General features: G+C 34.5%; 5 protein-coding genes across 6 annotated transcripts; all 5 read right to left on the bottom strand.

Moving 5' to 3' along the window:
• Positions 1–7,520: 7,520 nt before the first annotated feature.
• Positions 7,521–8,209, bottom strand: LOC112456302 (probable salivary secreted peptide). Its single transcript, XM_025018758.1, has one exon. It carries the CDS (start codon positions 8,162–8,164, stop codon positions 7,760–7,762), a length of 405 nt encoding a protein of 134 aa, XP_024874526.1. The 5' UTR covers positions 8,165–8,209; the 3' UTR covers positions 7,521–7,759.
• A 2,475-nt stretch (positions 8,210–10,684) lies between these two features.
• LOC112456301 (probable salivary secreted peptide) lies at positions 10,685–11,393 on the bottom strand. The gene has a single exon (XM_025018757.1). The coding sequence runs from the start codon at positions 11,321–11,323 to the stop codon at positions 10,922–10,924; it is 402 nt and encodes a 133-aa protein (XP_024874525.1). The 5' UTR covers positions 11,324–11,393; the 3' UTR covers positions 10,685–10,921.
• A 1,582-nt stretch (positions 11,394–12,975) lies between these two features.
• Positions 12,976–13,692, bottom strand: LOC112456295 (probable salivary secreted peptide). Its single transcript, XM_025018750.1, has one exon. The coding sequence runs from the start codon at positions 13,615–13,617 to the stop codon at positions 13,216–13,218; it is 402 nt and encodes a 133-aa protein (XP_024874518.1). The 5' UTR covers positions 13,618–13,692; the 3' UTR covers positions 12,976–13,215.
• Positions 13,693–16,121: 2,429 nt separating this feature from the next.
• Positions 16,122–16,868, bottom strand: LOC112456325 (probable salivary secreted peptide). The gene has a single exon (XM_025018784.1). The coding sequence runs from the start codon at positions 16,694–16,696 to the stop codon at positions 16,289–16,291; it is 408 nt and encodes a 135-aa protein (XP_024874552.1). The 5' UTR covers positions 16,697–16,868; the 3' UTR covers positions 16,122–16,288.
• Positions 16,869–19,337: 2,469 nt separating this feature from the next.
• LOC112456318 (probable salivary secreted peptide) lies at positions 19,338–20,074 on the bottom strand. 2 transcript variants are annotated; one of them, XM_025018775.1, is made up of 2 exons: positions 19,972–20,074; positions 19,338–19,893 (listed from the first exon to the last, which is right to left on the bottom strand). In XM_025018775.1, the coding sequence occupies exons 1-2, from the start codon at positions 19,994–19,996 to the stop codon at positions 19,589–19,591; spliced, it is 330 nt and encodes a 109-aa protein (XP_024874543.1). In that variant the 5' UTR covers positions 19,997–20,074; the 3' UTR covers positions 19,338–19,588. The 2 variants fall into 2 exon arrangements, with proteins under 2 accessions (XP_024874543.1, XP_024874542.1); XM_025018774.1 differs by having other exon boundaries at positions 19,338–19,465; positions 19,568–20,063.
• Positions 20,075–20,697: the final 623 nt, after the last annotated feature.

The following is a 20,697-nucleotide window of genomic DNA, read 5'->3' as shown; positions in this document are numbered from 1 at the left end:
GAGGCAGCATGTCGACAATCGCAACTTTTTGCCAAGCGCTTTAAATAATGAAAATCCACCCATTCTTGACGAACGCCGAAGAGACAGGGTAGAATTGCGTGTCACCTCGTTCCACAGTCGTGTGTTCGCTTTCATTTGTTCGACCTGTCTTCAAAAGACAACCGTCCTCGTCCGTGTATTGAACTTCCTCCTGCGATTAAATATTTAATACGCGGATCGATACCGACGATACCGTTCCGCACATCCACGCTCTCTTCGCGACACGAGCTATCCGGCTGCTCTATGCGGGACTCTTCCACTAACCAGTCCGAGAAATTACGAGCCGACCCTTCGCCTTTCTCATACGCAAACACACTCACGTATCTCACTATGTCGGACGTCATTCGCAATCTGCTTCGCTGCCTCTTTGAAGATGGCAACCACAAACCTCTTTTTCCGCTCGCAACTGATATGACGGAAACAAAAATAGTGAATTTCCCTTATAACAATCGTTTCGGAAAAATAATTTCTGTTCCTCTTTCCTGACAAAGTGCCAGCGGAAAATTGAAGTAGAAATGTGAAAACACATTCTACATATTAATTTTTTATACATTAAAATTTTATTCAAATTTTACTATATTTTTACGAATTTTATATAGACGTTACACTATCTTATAATTAACTTGTTTTATAATTTGACATAATATATTTTATCCTTTCTCATAATTTTAGAAAATTGTGAAATAAAAATTAAAACATTTATCTAGCTTATCGTGCAGATATTTTTGTTTGATTATATCAGTAACTTTCTAGTCAGTTTTTCATCAAATCAATACATCAAGTCTTAAATGTCAGCAGTATTTCATTGACATGGAACTCTCATACCCCCTGACGACGATTATCTTCTCCCATAGTTCACCTATGTCTCAAACGCCTACCATTTTGCGTCCTTTTACCTTTCCTAAGCCGCTTCGCACGATATGTCACGCCATTTTCTTGAACGCAACGTACGTTGCAATTCTGCGTCGACGGTAATGTCACGTTACCAAGTAGGAAGTAAAAATTTTCATGGCACCATGTCGCACGGCGTAGGTTGATACCACGTGCAAGATGAACTATAAGAAAAACTAGAAATTACCTAGAAAAACGATCGTTTAAGCGTAATGGCAATAATAAAGGAGAAAATCACTGCGACGGCAAAGTTAAGGGTACAAGATACGAGCCCTTTATTCTAAGAACGTCTTAAAACGGAATTTGAAATTCTTGTTAAAATGTAATACGATATTAATTATATTATAATTTGTACTAATTTGTAATCGTACCTTGTATCCCAATTTCAATTCATCGTGTTTCATAATTTGTCGAGTATCCTAGAAAAAGAATGTGCGCGGCTCGTACATATAAGGTTTAAAAGTAGCTCGATCGACAAAAGATAAGAAGTCGAACTAAGAACAATGTTGTGTCAATGACGGTTTTATTTATGCACTTCTTTGCGTTATAGACCGCTCGAAGTTAGAGAGAAAGATATGGCAAGAACGTGGGATTTGTGGGATTGATCTCTATCTCTCGACGTCTACTTTAGCTTCTATACAGTCGAAGATATTAAATTACACATGCTCTATAGATTTCTATGACTACGATATACCTCCTCTTCTCTTGTATCTCTCGCGCGATGGTCGTAACTATAAACGAGAATGAAATTCACTCAATAAAGTGCGACTGTACTGCCGCGCCGCGTCCGTACATATGTATGAGTACATACAAATGTACGGTTGGAATAAAAAGATTTTTCAGAGACGAGACTGAGTAGTACTCCCGGGTGTTAAAGTACCCCGGGCTTTTAAACTGGTTGCCCTAGTTTCTCGTCTCCCGCTCCTTCTGAATGTTTGATGTTGAAAAATTCGCGTACTCTCGGAACGCTGATCTTCTTTTAATTCTTCTTTCCGGTATCTTTCCGCTTATCTGTTACGGACGTATCTCTAGCCACGAGTACGAACGTAAGAAAAATCGCTGTACTTAGTGACATCTTAAGCGATTACTCGGCAAATAGTGCCAAACGAATTACCCATCCGCGTTGTTATGAATTAAAACTGAATTCTGGCAGTTATCTAATTGTACGCGAACATACATTTACGTTTGAACTAAACGTATCTTGTAAGTAAGTAATATATATCTTCTTCAAACGTGCTGGAGAAGATATATATTTGGCATTGATTTTATGTTTTCATGGTTGATTTATGTATTATCCTTACGAAGAAAATAAGGTAAAATTAATTCCTTTGAAACACACTTGCGGAATTAGCAATTTACATCGAAATTTTATAGAGTTAGATGCGATTAGATATTGCGTCAAAGACAATCTGTCATCAAAGAGTATTAGTCAATCGCGCTTCCTATATAAACAGGCGGAGATTACTCAGTCGATGTGTAGTTCATACCGGTTAACGAGCTGACCGCACAGGACACCCATGGTTGATCCACATGCCGACCTCGTCGACGTTCAGACTCTGATCTTGCATTTGTGGCCAATCAGCAGCTTTGATATCAAAGGACCCGGAGCCGGTAGAATGGTAACCTGAACGTTTGCAAGACGCGTAATTCCAATATAATTATCTAAGATCTTGACCATAATTGCTCGTTTCTTGTACCTCCGCTTCCGCAGTCACATATAATTCCCCTTGACGTAACTGTCGCAAATTATCCAGAATCCATGTCAATGAAACGTGCTTGAGATGTTCACAGCGCCGTACTTAAGCTCCGTAACCGTATAATAATATAAAGCTACGTGAATGCATTGCGTTAAAAAAATTTTATAATGAAAATAATAATTGCGATACTCATAGCAGGAATTTATAATAATTCAAGTTGTATGCTACACAACAATGCGTTTCACGTAGGAGCGTGGCTTGTCAGCGGAATGCATTTAACTCTGACACGCACAGCGCTTTAAACTCATCAGCTTTTACATGGGATTTCAAATGACTCGCAGGAGGTTTCAAACGAAAAACGCAAGTCAGTTGGTCAATCCATTAGAAGCATTTCGTTCGAGAGTTGCTGCGTAATGCCTGCGATTCGACTGACTTGCATTACACATGCATTGCCTCAGGAAGCATATGCCGCCGACTTATGACATTCCTTCTCTTCCCTTTACTGAAATCCATCGCTCACGGTTTTAAAATGCAAGATTCTATTACTATAATGCGCGGGATCCTATTACGAACGGGGAGAAACATGAATAAATATTTCTTATATACCACGGACAAATACGGACGGAAATTTCATTAGCATGGATAACAAACAGAAGATTGCGGGCTTGCGGGTACGTGACAAAAACTATTAGCACCATTTTACGTATTTCTATTTTTCCAGTTACCGTGTGGGGTTTACGGGAGTACACCTTTCGGAAACGCGTTTTTGCCCATGTCCCTTTGTTGTCGCCTGTGTACCGACACTCAGTTTGCACGGATCCCCCAAGTGCCGGCGAACGGTGCGGGATGTTGTTGCGTTGTTTGACGACTGCAGAATCTGAAGCGCGCGCTCGCGAGTCGTAACTACGGCGCGGCGTTCCGTTTAAAATTGCCCGATAATGGCCGCTGCGGTTTCGGATTGACGGCCGGCTCTTTTGTACCTATATGCTCATGCAAACACGCTTTTATTCGTTCTCGCCCGATCCCTGTCATCGGGTTGTCCATCCAACTCCGCGTTTTCGCTCACGTCCGTGCGCTCGTCAGTCTCGCAACTTTATTCGCTGTGTGCGCTGGTATACTATAGCGGAAAAGTAGGACTTAGAGCGCCCATGGTGGCCGGAATTTGCACTATTTGCTGGAGTTTTCTAATACATCGTAATGGAAAAATTGCGGAAAGGAAATTTAAATTGTTGCGTGAACACGTGTAAGAATGTATTTCACAATACAAGTTCAGAAATAAAATTTTATTCCTTTCCAAAAGCGATTTATAAAATTGAGCAGCGAAATACGTTGGGTACAAAAAATAAAGTAAGTATATTCTTTGAGATTATATGATCATATTTTACCTCGTTTAAAATAATGGTATTTATTTAGAATACGGGCCTCACCTCCAATATCAATAAAATTATGCTTAATCGACATGTGACTACGGGGCATGTACATGTCGCTACATTTCATCGATATGACAGGTTTTCTAACTTAAATAGTTGTCAACTTTAACGATTAATATCTCGCTTCGCAAGGCAGACTGCCGCGTTTTTCTTCCAGATTCTTTCGTTTCGTGTAAAAACGCGTCAATAATGTATTTTGAATAAATAATCAAAACAATAATTTTTTGTTCTTGTTTAAACGTTTTTTTATTTATTTACGATTGACTTGAATTTCATTAATATTGATATACTTACATGTAATTGTACCTTGTACGGAATAGCATTGACAGATGTTTGCGGTATTACACTGCACCTTATTAAATGGCTTATATTTTCATTACGCAATTCTTCAACGCGAACCACATGCGATATTGCTAAGGCTTTTCCTTTTGGTATTGAACTTGGATTAAATTTAATGTCATAAGTGACAGGTCCAAATCCCGTTCGTATAATAAGATTCATTGCAAAAAGTCAGAAAAAGGTTAACCTTTAAAACAAATGTAGGTTAATTTCTCTCGAAAAATCTTTTCAACTATAATTTTTGTAATATCATCATTGAAATTAAGATTTAAATTACCTAACGACAGTTTACACGTAGCTCGAATATTCACAATCGTTGACAGCTATTCCATACAGCTATTCCATCAAAAAGTGCGATATTTCACTAACCGTGGCAGCACTAGTCTCTGCGCACACAGCGAATAAGCAATAACCGAACGTGAGCGCGACAGGTTTATGGGTTGCTCGCCGCGGTCCTTACGCCCTTGCATTACGGCTGCCAGGTGCGGTCAGGGCTTTTTATGCATACGTATTTTACGAGGCACGAGCTCTCCTTATCATGGTCCGCGCGCAGACAGGAAAATAAAACGTAATTCCATGGCAAGGGAGGAAGAAAAAGACAGAAAGAGAGGAAAAGAGAGAGAAAGCCACATGGTTCGTGCGACTTTTAGAGATATATTCGTTTATTGGATATATGACCTGGCTTGGGTCGAACGTGGTTCACCACAGTGGTCTGCATTCTTTCGAATATTCGTGTAAAATTTTAGTTGAGAATAAACAAAAGAGAAAATCTATATTCTATAGGTATTTCAATAAAATCTATATTCTATATATTTCAATAAAACGCTAGGGCTTTCAACCATTTCGACGCTCATCTAAATCAAATTTTGCAACGTAGCTGCATTTGTGCCTCAAAAAGTTTAAAATTTTAATTTATAAAAAAATGATATAACACACGTATTCTCTACTTGCGTATATATTGAAATATACTTATATACGACCATGAGTCAGTCGCGATTGACGTCGCGACAAAAAAGAATGCGACAGTACACTTGGACAGTCTAGAGCCGTGGATCGACAAGTACGTGCGTACTTCGTATGCACGTCAAAGAACAAATATAGCACTCGTTTATAACCATTCCTATTTTTATGTTATTACAACGGAAATAATACTATCTTTCTTATTCACTGTCACACATGTCGCGATTCCCAGGACACTCCGATTTTATACCCTCGAGTGCTCAGATATAGCACTTTAGACCTCGTTTTTTCATCAGAATAGCCGCGGTGTAACATTAATGCGGATCTACGTATTCATATTTAGAATCTGACTAGATACTAGAAAGAACTTAAAGTCTCAGTTTTTCTTTCTAAACCACATAGCTAGATTCACGGACTTCGTATTCCATAAATAAAAGTGTCAGTCTTGATATGAATGATAAGTATGGCGCGATACCATGTGCAAGCGATTGCATTAAATCATATTTTTCTTTAACCGATGATGAAGAAGTAGGTCTGTTATTATTTAACTCGATTAGATATCAAGCATGGCTTAGAAAAGATTATAACTGCTCTGATACATATCATATGATGCATACATATGTATGTAATACGCATACAGAGTGTATGTTTAAACACGCTTATCATTGTTTTAATAACATGACAATCGTTAAACACCTGGCTACTGTTTGCACATGTGACGTCACCTACCTTATCTCAAGACATTTTAACTCGACTAAAAATATGATTTTTGCAGGATTCGATTAATAAATGTCAAAGTAATTATAATGAATATGAATTAATAATATTTTAAACAGATTTTTCTCTGTAAAAACATATTTTTCCGTAACTAAATATACTCTAATGTTACGTTTATAATCTCGTTTTTTCGACCTGAATTTTTACATATAAAAATTGCATATGTTTCTAGTTGTCTAGTCCACAAATATAATCTCTTTGCATCCTGTCTTCGTTTGTGACAGAACTGGGACAGTGTGACGGTACTCGGCACGGCGCGGGGTGCTCCACACGCTCGAGTATTCGAAGTAGCCGATTACTTCGCTTACACATCGGAAACAGAGGATTGTCGAGAGCGCGAGAATCGCACCGCGCCGATCGGACCCCACCCCGATGAGATCCATTAAAACGTAATCAATGAAGAGCCACCATGTAGAACCGCGAATTACGCTTCTCCCTTCCGCGCGTAGTTTTCAGAAGCGGAAACTGCGGACGAACTAGGTACTCCGACGTGGCTTCACGGGTAACGCGACCGGAATGGGGAGGTAGAATAAGTAGGTTAACGAAATGGTCGTTCGCAAGCTTGAGATACCGCCACCAATTTCCAGTGGTCCTCAACTCGATTCGAAGTTTCTCCTAGCCGGCGGGATACCCTGTGCTAGAGAATGCGCCACGAAGCGACAACAATTTTCCAGTTGGTTGTTCCTCCTCCGTGCCACCGTGCATGCATGCGCAAAACGTACTTTGTACGTAAGCCTCGGAAATAGAAGATGTTCCTCTCCGTTTCCTTGTACCCCGTGCCAGTTGCCCCCCGCGCGGCTCTTTGGAGACGACCACCCCGAACTTCAGCCCAACGAGCATACCGCTTCGAGGAAATAAAAAAAAGGGCGAATTATCGAGAATCTTAAAGGGAAGCGCGCGGCGCTTGATTAGCGCATACAAGAAAGGCATTCCACGAGTGGATTCTTCGCGGTCCGTTTTTACTCCGAATCGTTGTCGCGTTTCGCTTCGGCGCTAATTGCATTACTATCGACACTTCTTCCAGATTCCTTCTTTAACGCTCGTCACACTTATTCCTCTTACCTCGTATCGCAATATTCGAGCCGAAGACGACAAGAATATAATTAGCGAAATAATTAGCAATTAATTATTTAATTAGTAATTAGTTGTTGTAATAATAGTTAAAAATTAAAGAATACAATTAGAAGATATAATTAAATGCGTGAAAGGCGTATTTATTTGACTCATAAATAGAGGAACATGAACGATAATAAGTTGTACATTTTATAGAATGTTATTAGTTTGATATGTACTGCATGCGTTATTAAAATTTATTATAAATAGTTTATGTTCTATATTGCGAGTTTATAAGTATATGTACTGGAGAATTTTTAAGAAAAACACACAATTACATCAATTACGTTGATTTATTGGTGATATATACAAGATATCAATCAATTAAGGTGAATAACAGGAATATTCACCAGTGACATGTCTTCTTTTAGCAGCAATGGTGACAGTTGTTGCAATAATAAATAGGTCAGAACATACTAAGTTGATGTAGCTTTCAAATTATTTTACTTCTTCATCTCAATTGCATCCAGAAATCATCATACCAGTCGTAAGAACTGCTTCCACTGTGGTCAGTTAAAGTCGTGAATAAAGCTGAAGGACGAAGTTAATGCCGTGACTCCTCTGACTTTTGAACTTCATGGTGACGTTGTTGTGTCCGGGTCCACCTCCCTTAATACTAGCGTACGCGCCGTTTCCATTCGTCTTCTGGTCCAATGCTTCAATCAAAGTGATACGTTCCCCTCTCGGAACACTGAAGGTCTTCTCAATAACCTTGACTTGCATCCAGCCAGAATTCTTGACGATGTTTTCTTTAAGGACGAGTTTGTCGCCGGGCATCCTGAAGCCGACAATCAGATGATGTGATGCCTGGTTGGCGGAAGCATAGGAATCGACAGATCCATTAGCGGGTACGGTGTTGATGGTCAACAGAACGGTGACCAGAAAGGCCAAACCGGCTATGTACTTGAACGCCGACATTTTGGCTTATTTTTGCACTCGAAAACCGCGCTGTATCGCTAGTAGAAAGGTAACTCAAAGTGTGCCGGTATAACGAGTGATCGGCGCTTAAATACACGCAATAATCGCTTATCGCTCGGCTTATCATGATTTTACATCTCTGGTGTGCCACCTTGTTCTGGAAAGATACGTTCCGCGAAAGAGTCATTCCGATACCATCTATGACGTCTATTCTTTTTCGAAGAAATTCCTGAACTGGTGCACATTCGTGCAATAAGTTAAAGTGAAACAAAATATAATTGTCTCACTCTAACTTAATTGCATTACTGATGTGCACCAGTTCAGAAAGTTCTTCAAAACGGAATACACGTATAAATGTTCTTTCAATGACCAAGTTTAGCAGAACGTTTATTTTGGAACTGTTGGAAGTTTTCTAAGCTCAGATTTGTCCGATGACAAATAGATTAAAACCGGTAGGACAAAATTAATTTAACTAAATAAGTGAATATATGTGCGTGGATAAAATGATTTATTTTGTGCATTAATAATTAGTGCAATATAAATTTAAATGTTTCAAAAAAAAGCTATTAAAGCTATAATATATATAGATAAAGCAAATTATAATTTTGAAAGGAAAAATTTAACAAATAGGTATTTTTGTTAAGTATAGAAACGTAAAAAAATACGTTTCTTAAATCATGGTTTCAAAAACATTTTTGTTCAAACGTTTCTTAATGGTTCTTTACGGTTTATGAAACTATGTATTAAAAAAACATATATGAAACTAATATGTGCTACCTGGGACCTTCCTTATTATCTCTAATTATTAGAATAAAAAAACAAGCAACACAAGTTTTGATGAAATTCATACATGAAGCGCACTAATGAAATTATCGCTCATATTTTTTTCTTAATTACTTTACAATTTTATTGATTTTATATCCTTTCTCTTGATGGAGAAAATATTAATATTTTTCTCTTTTAAAAAGAAAATATCATCGATACTCGAATCTATCGAAATATTGTCGCTTTTCCGCGATGCCGATTGGTTCTCTTATTGCACTTACTTCATGAGCGGCTGTCATGGCATATTTTGACAGTTGTGTGGTTAATAGTATAATAATAACAGTAAAATATCAAAAATAAATAGCGCGCGCGTAGCGCGCGTCAGTGATATCTAGTAATAATAAAAATTAAATTAATTTATTATTATAAATTAAGTTCAAAGCGACTAGAAATATATGATAGTACATGCGCAAATTGATTAGTATTCTAATATAAGGCTGTCAAAGACCTAAGTTTGGATCGTATGGCTTTTGATTCTAATTTGATTGTATATCGTAACGGTCTTATTTTTCTTATTATTATTGACCAGTATTCCTTGTACAGTGTGAAATCGATAATTATTTTAATTCAATCTTTAATTAAACGCGTTGGAAATATTGCAATCATTATTATTCACATATTTACGTATATATACGTTTCTATTCTGAGGTATGATCTATCGAGTATAGACATAAGTGTTATCGATATACTAAATCAATATTTTTATCGTCCAAATTTTATACAACCTCCAAGAGAGTCATATCTCAATTGTCTCAGGCTATCTTTGGAACTAATTCACAGAACAAGATTTCTTAAAATAAGATTGATATCTTTCTAAATGTTATTGATAATTGTTATTAATAATGAATCGTCATATAAGATACTTGATACTGATTTTATAATAGGAATAAGAGAAACTATAATGAAGGGCATTTATATATTCTAATGATCTATCTGTAAACTATACATATAAACATTGTACGTATACATGCATTCGAGATTTAGTGTATTTTTGACAGTAAACATTAATAATATTTATACATTTAATAGCCATTGTTAAGCATTTCCACGTATATATACAAATATTGTTGTTACAAAATATATTTTATACATATAAAATATATTTATCAAATATGTTTTAAAATTAAAAATACAAATACAAATAGATTTTCTATATAAAAATCGCAATAACAGAATAACTATTCGACCTTTGTTTTTTACAACAGTTAAAAAATAGATATTTATATAAATTATTTACACGCATTATGAGTTGTGACGCTTTGCGCTGATGATAATCTCTTCTGATATCGCTCTGCAGTGTTCTTTGAGACGTGTGCACAAATGTCTTTTTGTCTGCCCAATATACGTAGCATTGCAATCTTTACAATTGATCTTGTGTACCGTCTTACTTATTCCTCTTACCTCGTATTGCAATATTCGAGTTGAAGATGACAGAAATATAATTAGCAATTAATTATTTAATTAGGAATTAGTTATAATAATAGAAATTAAAGAATACAATTAGAAGATATAATTAAATGCGTGAAAGGCGTATTTATTTGACTCATAAATAGAGAAACATGAACTATAAGTTGTACATTTTATAAAATGTTATTAATTTGATATATACTGCATGCGTTATTAAAATTTAATTATTATAAATAGTTTATGTTTTATATTGCGAATTTATAAGTATATGTATAAGAAAAACACACATTTACATCAATTACGTTGATTTATTGGTGATATATACACGATATCAAATAATTAAAGTGAATAACAGAAATATTCAGTGACATGTCTTCTTTTAGCAGCAATGGTGACAGTTGTTGCAATAATAAATAGGTCAAAACATATTAGGTTGATGTAGCTTTAAAATTATTTTACTTCTTCATCCTAATTGCATCCAGGAATTATCATACCAGTCGTAAGAACTGCTTCCACTGTGGTTAATTAAGGTCGTGCATAAAGCTGAACGACAAAGTTGATGCCGTGACTCCTCTGACTCTTGAACTTCAAGGTGACGTTGTTGTGTCCAGGTCCACCTCTTAGAATACTAGCGTATGCGCCGGTTCCATTCGTCTTCTGATCCAATGCTTCAACCATAGTGATACGATCGAACCTCGAAACATTGAAGGTCTTCTCAACAATCTGGACTTTCTGCCAGCCAGAATTCTTGACGATACTCTGTTTGAGGACGAGTCTGTCGCCGGGCATTCTGTAGCCGACTCTCAGATGATGTGACTTGTTGGCGGGAGCATAGGAATCGATAGATCCATTAGCGGGTACGGTGATGATGGTCAACAGAACGGTGACCAGAAAGGCCAAACCGGCTATGTACTTGTACGCCGACATTTTAGCTTATTTCGCACTCGAAAACCGCGCTGTATCGCTAGTAGAAAGGTAACTCGAGGTGTGCCGGTATAACGAGTGAACGGCGCTTAAATACACGCAATAATCCCTTATCGCTCAGCTTATCATGATTACATATCTGGTGGGCCACCTTGTTCTGAAAAGATACGTTCCGCGAAAGAGTCATTCCGATCAATACGACTTCGTCACAACACGTTCAAACAAACCTTTCTTATTATCTCTAATTATTAGAATAAAAAACGAGCAACACAAACTCTGATGAAATTCATACAAAGCGCACTAATGAAATTATTGTTCATATTTTTTTCTTAATTACTTTACAATTTCATTATGAGTAATTTTATATCATTTTACTGATGGAGAAAATATTAATATTTAATAATAAAAAGTAAATTAATTTATTATCATAAATTAAATTTGAAGCAACTATAGAAATATATGATAGCATGCACATGCGCAAATTGCCCGGAATTCCCTGTACAGTGTGTAATCGATAATTATTTTAATTAAATATTTAATTAGACGCGTTGGAGATATTGCAATCATTATTATTCACAAATTCGCGTATATATACGTTTTTATTTTGAGGTATGATTCATCGAGTAGACACAAGTGTTATCGGTATACTAAATCAATATTTTTATCGTCCAAATATTATAAAACCTCCAAGAGAGTTATATCTCAATTGTCTCAGGCTATCTTTGGAATTGATATAATTCACAGAACAAGATTTCTCAATAAGATTGATATCTTTCTAAATGTTATTGATAATTGTTATTAATAATGTATCGTCATATAAGATACTTGATACTGATTTCATAATAGGGATGAGAGGAACTATAATGAAGGGCATTTATATATTCTAATGATCTACCTATAAACTATATAAGCATTGTACGCATACATGCATTCGAGATTCAGTGTATTTTCGACAGTAAACATCAATAATATTTATACATTTAATAGCCATTGTTAAGCATTTCCACGTATATACAAATATTGTTGTTACAAAATATGTTTTATACATATAAAATATATTTATCAAATGTGTTTTAAAGTTAAAAATACAAATACAAATAGATTTCTATATAAAAATCGCAATAACAGAATAACTATTCGACCTTTGTTTTTTACAACAGTTAAGAAATATATATTTATATAAATTATTCACACGCATTATGAGTTGTGACGCTTTGCGCTGATGATAATCTCTTCTGATATCGTTCTGATGTTCTTTGAGACGTGTGCACAAATGTCTTTTTGTCTGCCCAACATGTAGCATTGCAATCTTTACAATTGATCTTGTGTACCGTCACACTTATTCTTCTTACCTCGTATCGCAATATTCGAGTTGAAGATGACAGGAATATAATTAGGAACTAATTATTTAATTAGTAATTAGTTGTTATAATAATAGTTATAAATTAGAGAAAACATTTAGAAGATATAATTAAATGCGTGAAAGGGGCGTATTTATTTGACTCATAAATAGAGGAACATGAACTATAAGTTGTACATTTTATAGAATGTTATTAGTTTGATATATACTGCATGCGTTATTAAAATTTAATTATTATAAATAGTTTATGTTTTATATTGCGAATTTATAAGTATATGTATAAGAAAAACACACATTTTTACATCAATTACGTTGATTTATTGATGATATATACAAGATATCAAACAATTAAAGTGATCAACAGGAATATTCAGTGACATGTCTTCTTTTAGCAGCAATGGTGACAGTTGTTGCAATAATAAATAGGTCAGAACGTACTAGGTTGATGTAGCTTTTAAAATTATTTTACTTCTTTATTTTAATTGCACCCAGGAATCATCATACCAGTCGTAAGAACTGCTTCCACTGTGGTTAATTAAGGTCGTGCATAAAGCTGAACGACGAAGTTAATGCTGTGACCCCTCTGACTCTTGAACTTCAAGGTGACGTTGTTGTGTCCGGGTCCACCTTTCAGAACAGTAGCGTGCGCGCCGTTTCCATTTGTCTTCTGGTCCAATGCTTCAACCATAGTGATACGTTCCCACCTCGAGACATTGAAAGTCTTCTCAACAGTTACAACCTTCATCCAACTAGAATTTTTGATGATTCTGTCCTTGAGGACGAGTCTGTCGCCGGGCATCCTGTAGCCGACAATCAGATGATGTGACTTGTTGGCGGGAGCATAGGAATCGATAGATCCATTAGCGGGTACGGTGTTGATGGTCAACAGAACGGTGACCAGAAAGGCCAAACCGGCTATGTACTTGTACGCCGACATTTTGGCTTATTTCGCACTCGAAAACCGCGCTGTATCGCTAGTAGAAAGGTAACTCGAGATGTGCCGGCATAACGAGTGATCGGCGCTTAAATACACGCAATAATCCCTTATCGCTCGGCTTATCATGATTACATCTCTGGTGTGCTACCTTGTTCTGGAAAGATACGTTCCGCGAAAGAGTCATTCCGATCAATACGACTTTGTTACAACACGTTCAGACAAATCTGTCTTATTATCTGTAATTATTAACATAAAAAACGAGCAACACAATTTCTGATGAAATTAATACAATGCGGACTAATGAAATTATCACTCATTTTTTCTTAATTACTTCACAATTTTATTACGAGTAATTTTATATCATTTTACTGATGGAGAAAATATTAATATTTTTTAATAAAAAGTAAATTAATTTATTATCATAAATTAAATTCAAAGCGACTAGAAATATCTGATGCCACATGCGCAATTTGACCGGTATTCCCTGTACAGTATATGTGTAATCAATAATTATTTTAATTAAATCTTTAATTAGACGCGTTGGAGATATTGCAATCATTATTATTCACAAATTCACGTATATATACGTTTTTATTCTGAGGTATGATTCATCGAGTAAGCACAAGTGTTATCACTATACTAAATCAATATTTTTATCGTTCAAATATTATAAAACCTCCAAGAGAGTCATATCTCAATTGTCTCAAGCTATCTTTGAAAATTTAATTCACAGAACAAGATTTCTTAATAAGATCGGTATCTTTTTAAATGTTATTGATAATTGTTATTAATAATGAATCGTCATATAAGATACTTGATACTGATTTCATAATAGGGATGAGACAAATTACAATGAAGGGCATTTATATATTCTAATGATCTACCTGTAAACTAAATAAACATTGTACCTACGCACTGTATGCATTCGAGATTCAATGTATCTTCGACAGTAAACATCAATAATATTTATACATTTAATAGCCATTGTTAAGCATTTCCACGTATATACATATATTGTTGTTACAAAATATATTTTATACATATAAAATATATTTATCAAATATGTTTTAAAGTTAAAAATATAAATACAAATAGATTTCTGTATATAAAGATCGCAATAACAGAATAACTATTCAACCTTTGTTTTTTACAACAATTATAAAATAGATATTTATATGAATTATTTACACGCATTATGAGTTGTGACGCTTTGCGCTGATAATAATCTTTTTTTAACGAATGTATATTTTATGTTTTACTATTTTATGCGAGAAAAAAAGATACAGAGAAGTTAATAGTACTTTAAAAACAAAGACAGAGAACTTGAATCGCCAGTGAATAATTAACAATTAGCAAAAGTATTATGATCGACCCAACTGGCAAATTCTATTGATCACAAAACGTTACGTTTCAACCGCATATTTCGGTTCTTTTCAAGTGTATAGAAACAACTCACAAATATTAATCAGTCAGACATAATGCTCAAACTACGCCGAATCTAAAAACTGAACATCAAAAATTGAAGCACGCAACAATAAGTATAAATCCATAAATAAGTATATAAATTAAAAACTTACATATTTGTGCGTTAAAATCACAGAGGTAAAATACATGTTAAACGGCATTTTCGTTAGTCGTTTATGTCGAAGGACGTGTCAGAGCCGTGCGGTGGTAAAATTTAAACTGATAAACCGGACAAGCAATAAAAACAAACCAGTGTCGTCAACAATAAAATCTAAGGCGTAGAGAGGGAAACAGAGAAGAAGGAGAAAAAATTATGTTTCTTTTATAATATGTTCGTAGAGAGCATTAAGATTCTCCGTGTCTTTTTGTAAGTTAATGGTGTCATCAAATTTCTTAATAAAAAACCTCTCCGCTAATTCCTTCTTTCTAATCTGTCTCTCTTTATGTAGTATTTCTGGCTTTTCCCAATCAAAATCATCCCCAAAGAATGTTCGATGCTCACATTGCTCACTTACTACAAAATGCTCATTTGCCCGTTTTCTAATATCGCTCTGGTGTTCTTTGAGACGTGTGCACAAATGTCTTTTTATCTGCTCAATATACGTACCATTGCAATTTTTACAATTGATCTTGTGTACCGTCACACTTATTCCTCTTACCTCGTATCGCAATATTCGAGTTGAAGACGACAGGAATATAATTAACGAAATAATTAGCAATTAATTATTTAATTAGTCATTAGTTGTTATAATAACAGTTAGAAATTAGAGAAAACAATTAGAAGATATAATTAAATCCGTGAAAGGAGCGTATTTATTTGACTCATAAATAGAGAAACATGAACAATAAATTGTACATTTTATAGAATGTTATTAGTTTGATACACTACACGCGTTATTAAAATTTATTTAAAAAGTTTATGTTCTATATTGCGAGGTTATAAGTATATGTACTTGAGAATTTTTAAGAAAAACACACAATTACATCAATTACGTTGATTTATTGGTAATATATACAAGATATCAAACAATTAAGGTGAATAACAGGAATATTCAGTGACATGTCTTCTTTTAGCAGCAACAATTGTTGCAATAATAAATAGGTCAAAACATACTAGGTTGATGTAGCTTTTAAAATTATTTTACTTTTTTATCTTAATTATATCCAGGAATCATCATACCAGTCATAAAAACTGCTTCCACTGTGGTTAATAAGACCGTGCAAAAAGCTGAACGAGGAACTTAATGTTGTGACCTCTCTGACTCCTGAACTGTATGGTGACGTAGTTGTGTCCGAGTCCACCTCTCAGAATACTAGCGTACGCGCCATACGTCGTCTGGTCCAATGCTTCAATCATAGTGATACGTCCCCACCTCGAGACATCGAAGGTCTTCTCAATAACCTGAACCTTTTCCCAGCTAGAATTTTTTTCGATTCTCTGCAGGAGGGCGAGTCTGTCGCCATGCACCCTGGAGCCGACAATCAGATGATTTGAACTGTATGACTTGTTGGCGGGAGCATAGGAATCGATAGATCCATTAGCGAGTACGGTGTTGATGGTCAACAGAATGGTGACCAGAAAGGCCAAACCGACTATGTACTTGTACGCCGACATTTTGACTTATTTCGCACTCGAAAATCGCGCTGTATCGCTAGTAGAAAGGTAACTCAAGGTGTGCCGGTATAACGAGTGATCGGCGCTTAAATAAACTATATTTAACACGCAATAATCGTTTATCGCTCGGCTTATCATGATTACATCTCTGTGTCACTTTGTTTTGGAAAGTTTCGCGAATGGATCATTCCGATCAATACGACTTCGTCACAACACGTTCAGACAAATCTTTTTTATTATCTCTAATTATTACCTCTAATTATTAGAATAAGAAACAAGCAACACATTTTCTGATGAAATTCATACAAAACGCACTAATGAAGTTATCGCGAAATTATCATATTTTTTTAAAATAATATAAAATTACTTGTATATGAAATTGTAAAATAATTAAGAAAAAATATGATAATTTCGCGATAATTTTATTAGTGCACTTTGTAATACTGATGAAAAAAATATTAATATTTAATAATAAAAAGTAAATTAATTTATTATCATAAATTAAATTTTAAGCGATTAGAAATATACAATAGCACATGCGCAAGTTGACCGGTATTCCCTGTACAGTGTGTGATCGATATTAATTAAATCTTTAATTATACGCGTTGGAGAGATTGCAATCATTATTATTCACACGTTCACGTATATATACGTTTCTATTCTGAGGTATGATTTATCGAGTATAGACACAAGTGTTATCGATATACTAAATCAATATTTTTATCGACTAAATATTATGAAACCTCCAAGAGAGTCATATTTTAATTGTCTCAAACTATCTTTGGAATTGATATATTTCACAAAACAAAGATTTTTTAATAAGATCGATATCTTTCTAAATGTTATTGACAATTGTTATTAATAATAAATTGTCATATAAGATACTTGATATTGATTTTATAATAGGGATAAAAGAAACTATAATGAAGAGCATATTTATATATTCTAATGATTTATCTCTAAACTATATAAACATTGTACATGCAGCATGCGAATGCATATATGCATTCGAGATTCAATGTATCTTCGACAGTAAACATCAATAATACTTATACATTTAATAGCCATTGTTAAGCATTGCCACGTATATACAAATATTGTTGTTACAAAATATGTTTTGTACATATAAAATATATTTAATAGGGAGTAGTGAGAAAGACAATCGGAGCCACGTGCGGTAATTATTGCGCAATCAACATATAGTCAATAAGATAAAATTCGTACGAATATGTATGACTAATATATTTTATCTTATCTCTAAAAATATAAATACAAATAGATTTCTATATAAAGATCGCAATAACAAAATAACTATTCGACCTCTGTTTTTTACAACAGTTAAAAAATAGATATTTATATGAATTATTTACACACATTATGAGTTGTGACGCTTCGCGCTGCTGATAATTTCTTTTTAACAAATGTATATTTTATGATTTATTATTTTATGCGAGAAAAGAACGACACAGAGTTAATAGTATTTTAAAAACAAAAACAGAGAACTTGAATCGTCAGTGAATAATTAACAATTAGCAAAGGTATTATGATCAACCTAACTGGAAAATTTTATTGATCACAAAACGCTACGTTTCGATCGCAGAGATTTCGGTCCTTTTCAAGCGTACAGAAACAACTTACAAATATCAATCAGTCAGACATAATGCCCAAACTACTCCGAATCTAAAAACTAAACATCAACAATTAAAGCACGCAACAATAAGTATAAATCCATAAATAAATATATAAATCAGAAGCTTACATATTTGTGCGTTAAAATCATAGAGGTAAAATACCGGTTAAACGGCATTTTCGTTAGTCGCTTTTTTGTCGAAGGACATGTCAAAGCCGTGCGGTGGTAAAATTTAAACTGATAAACCGGATAAGCAATAAAAACAAACCAGTGTCGTCAATAATAAAAGCTAAGACGTAGAGAGAGAAACAAAAAAGAAAAAGAGGAAATGATGTTTCTTTTATAATGTGTTCGTAGAGAGCATTAAGATTCTCCGTGTCTTTTTGTAAGTTAATGGTGTCATCAAATTTCTTAATAAAAAACTTCTCCGCTAATTCCCTCTTTCTAATCTGTCTCTCTTTATGTATTATTTCTGGCTTTTTCCAATCAAAATCATCCCCAAAAAATGTTCGATGTTCACATTGCTCACTTACTATAAAATGCTTATTCGCCTGTTTTCTGATATCGCTTTGGTGTTCTTTGAAACGTGTGCACAATTGTCTTTTTGTCTGTCCAATATACGTAGCATTGCAATTTTTACAATTGATCTTGTGTACCGTTACACTTATTCCTCTTACCTCGTATTGCAATATTCAAGTTGGAGACGACAGGAATATAATTAGTGAAATAATTAACAATTAATTATTTAATTAGTCATTAGTTGTTATAATAATAGTTAGAAATTAGAGAATACAATTAAAAGATATAATTAAATGCGTGAAAGGGGCGTATTTATTTAAATCATAACTTATAAATAGAAGAACATGAACGATAAGTTGTACATTTTATAGAATGTTATTATAGTTTGATACACTGCACGCGTTATTAAAATTGATTATAAATAATTTATGTTCTATATTGCGAGTTTATAAGTATATGTACTTGAGAATTTTTAAGAAAAACACATATCAATTACGTATCAATTACGTTGATTTATTGGTGATATATACAAGATATCAAACAATTAAAGTGAATAATAGGAATATTCAGTGACGTGTCTTGTTTTAGAAGCAATGATGACAGTTGTTGCAATAATATTTCTGTGGCAATAAAATAATAAATAAGTCAGAACATACTAGGTTGATATAGCTTTTAAAATTGTTATACTTCTTTATTCTGATTGCATCCAGGAATCATCATACCAGTCATAAGAACTGCTTCCACTATGGGTAATTAGGCCGTGCAAAAAGCTGAAAAAGGAACTTAATGCTGTGATCCTTCTGACTCTGGAACTTCATGGTGACGTAGTTGTGTCCGAGTCCACCTTCCAGAATACTAACGTACGCGCCATACGGCGTCTGGTCCAATGCTTCAATCAGAGTGATACGTCCCCATCTCGAGACATCAAAGGTCCTTTCAATAACTTGAACTTTTCCCCAGCTAGAATTTTTGACGATTCTCTCCAGGTAAACGAGTCTGTCGCCGGGCACCCTGGAGCCGGCAATCAGATTATTTGATGCCTGGTAGGCTGGAGCATAGGAATCGATAGATCCATTAGCGGATACGGTGTTGATGGTCAACAGAATGGTGACCAGAAAGGCCAAACCTGGTATGTAATTGTACGCCGACATTTTGGCTTATTTCGCACTCGAAAACCGCGCTGTATCGCTAGTAAAAAGGTAACTCGAGATGTGCCGGTATAACGAGTGATCCGCACTTAAATACACTATATTTAACACGCAATTGTCGCTTATCGCTCGCCTTATCATCTCTGTGTCACCTTGTTCTGGAAAGTTTCGCGAAAGAGTCATTCCTATCAATACGACTTCGTCACAACACGTTCAGACCAACCTTTCTTATTATATCTAATTATTAAAATAAAAAACGGGCAACACAATTTCTGATAAAATTCATACAAAGCGCGCTAATGAAATTATCGCTCATATCTTTTTCTTAATTGCTTTACAATTTCATTACGAGTAATTGTATATCATTTTATAAAATAATATAAAATTACTCGTAATAAAATTGTAAAGTAATTAAGAAAAAAATATTATAATTTTGCGATAATTTTATTAGTGCGCTTTGTAATACTGATGAAGAAAATATTAATATTTAATAATAAAAAGTAAATTAATTTATTATCATAAATTAAATTTAAAGCGACTAGAAATGTATGATAGCACATGCGCAAATTGACCAGTATTCCTTGTACAGTGTGTAATCGATAATTATTTTAATTAAATCTTTAATTAGACGCGTTGGTGATATTTCAATCATTATTATTTACATATTCACGTATATATACGTTTTTATTGTGAGATATGATCTA

This window comes from Temnothorax curvispinosus, unplaced genomic scaffold (genome assembly GCF_003070985.1).
Source record: "Temnothorax curvispinosus isolate PA1 unplaced genomic scaffold, ASM307098v1 QBEX01006738.1, whole genome shotgun sequence".
Classification (NCBI taxonomy): Eukaryota; Metazoa; Arthropoda; class Insecta; order Hymenoptera; family Formicidae; genus Temnothorax; species Temnothorax curvispinosus.
Note: the sequence above shows the minus strand (reverse complement) of the source record. Positions and strands in the feature narration are given on the sequence as shown.

Bases quoted from the DNA above. Each gene is read 5' to 3' on its own strand.
- LOC112456318 (XM_025018774.1), bottom strand. From the start codon at position 19,996: ATGTCGGCGTACAATTACATACCAGGTTTGGCCTTTCTGGTCACCATT.
- LOC112456301 (XM_025018757.1), bottom strand. From the start codon at position 11,323: ATGTCGGCGTACAAGTACATAGCCGGTTTGGCCTTTCTGGTCACCGTT.
- LOC112456302 (XM_025018758.1), bottom strand. From the start codon at position 8,164: ATGTCGGCGTTCAAGTACATAGCCGGTTTGGCCTTTCTGGTCACCGTT.
- LOC112456325 (XM_025018784.1), bottom strand. From the start codon at position 16,696: ATGTCGGCGTACAAGTACATAGTCGGTTTGGCCTTTCTGGTCACCATT.
- LOC112456295 (XM_025018750.1), bottom strand. From the start codon at position 13,617: ATGTCGGCGTACAAGTACATAGCCGGTTTGGCCTTTCTGGTCACCGTT.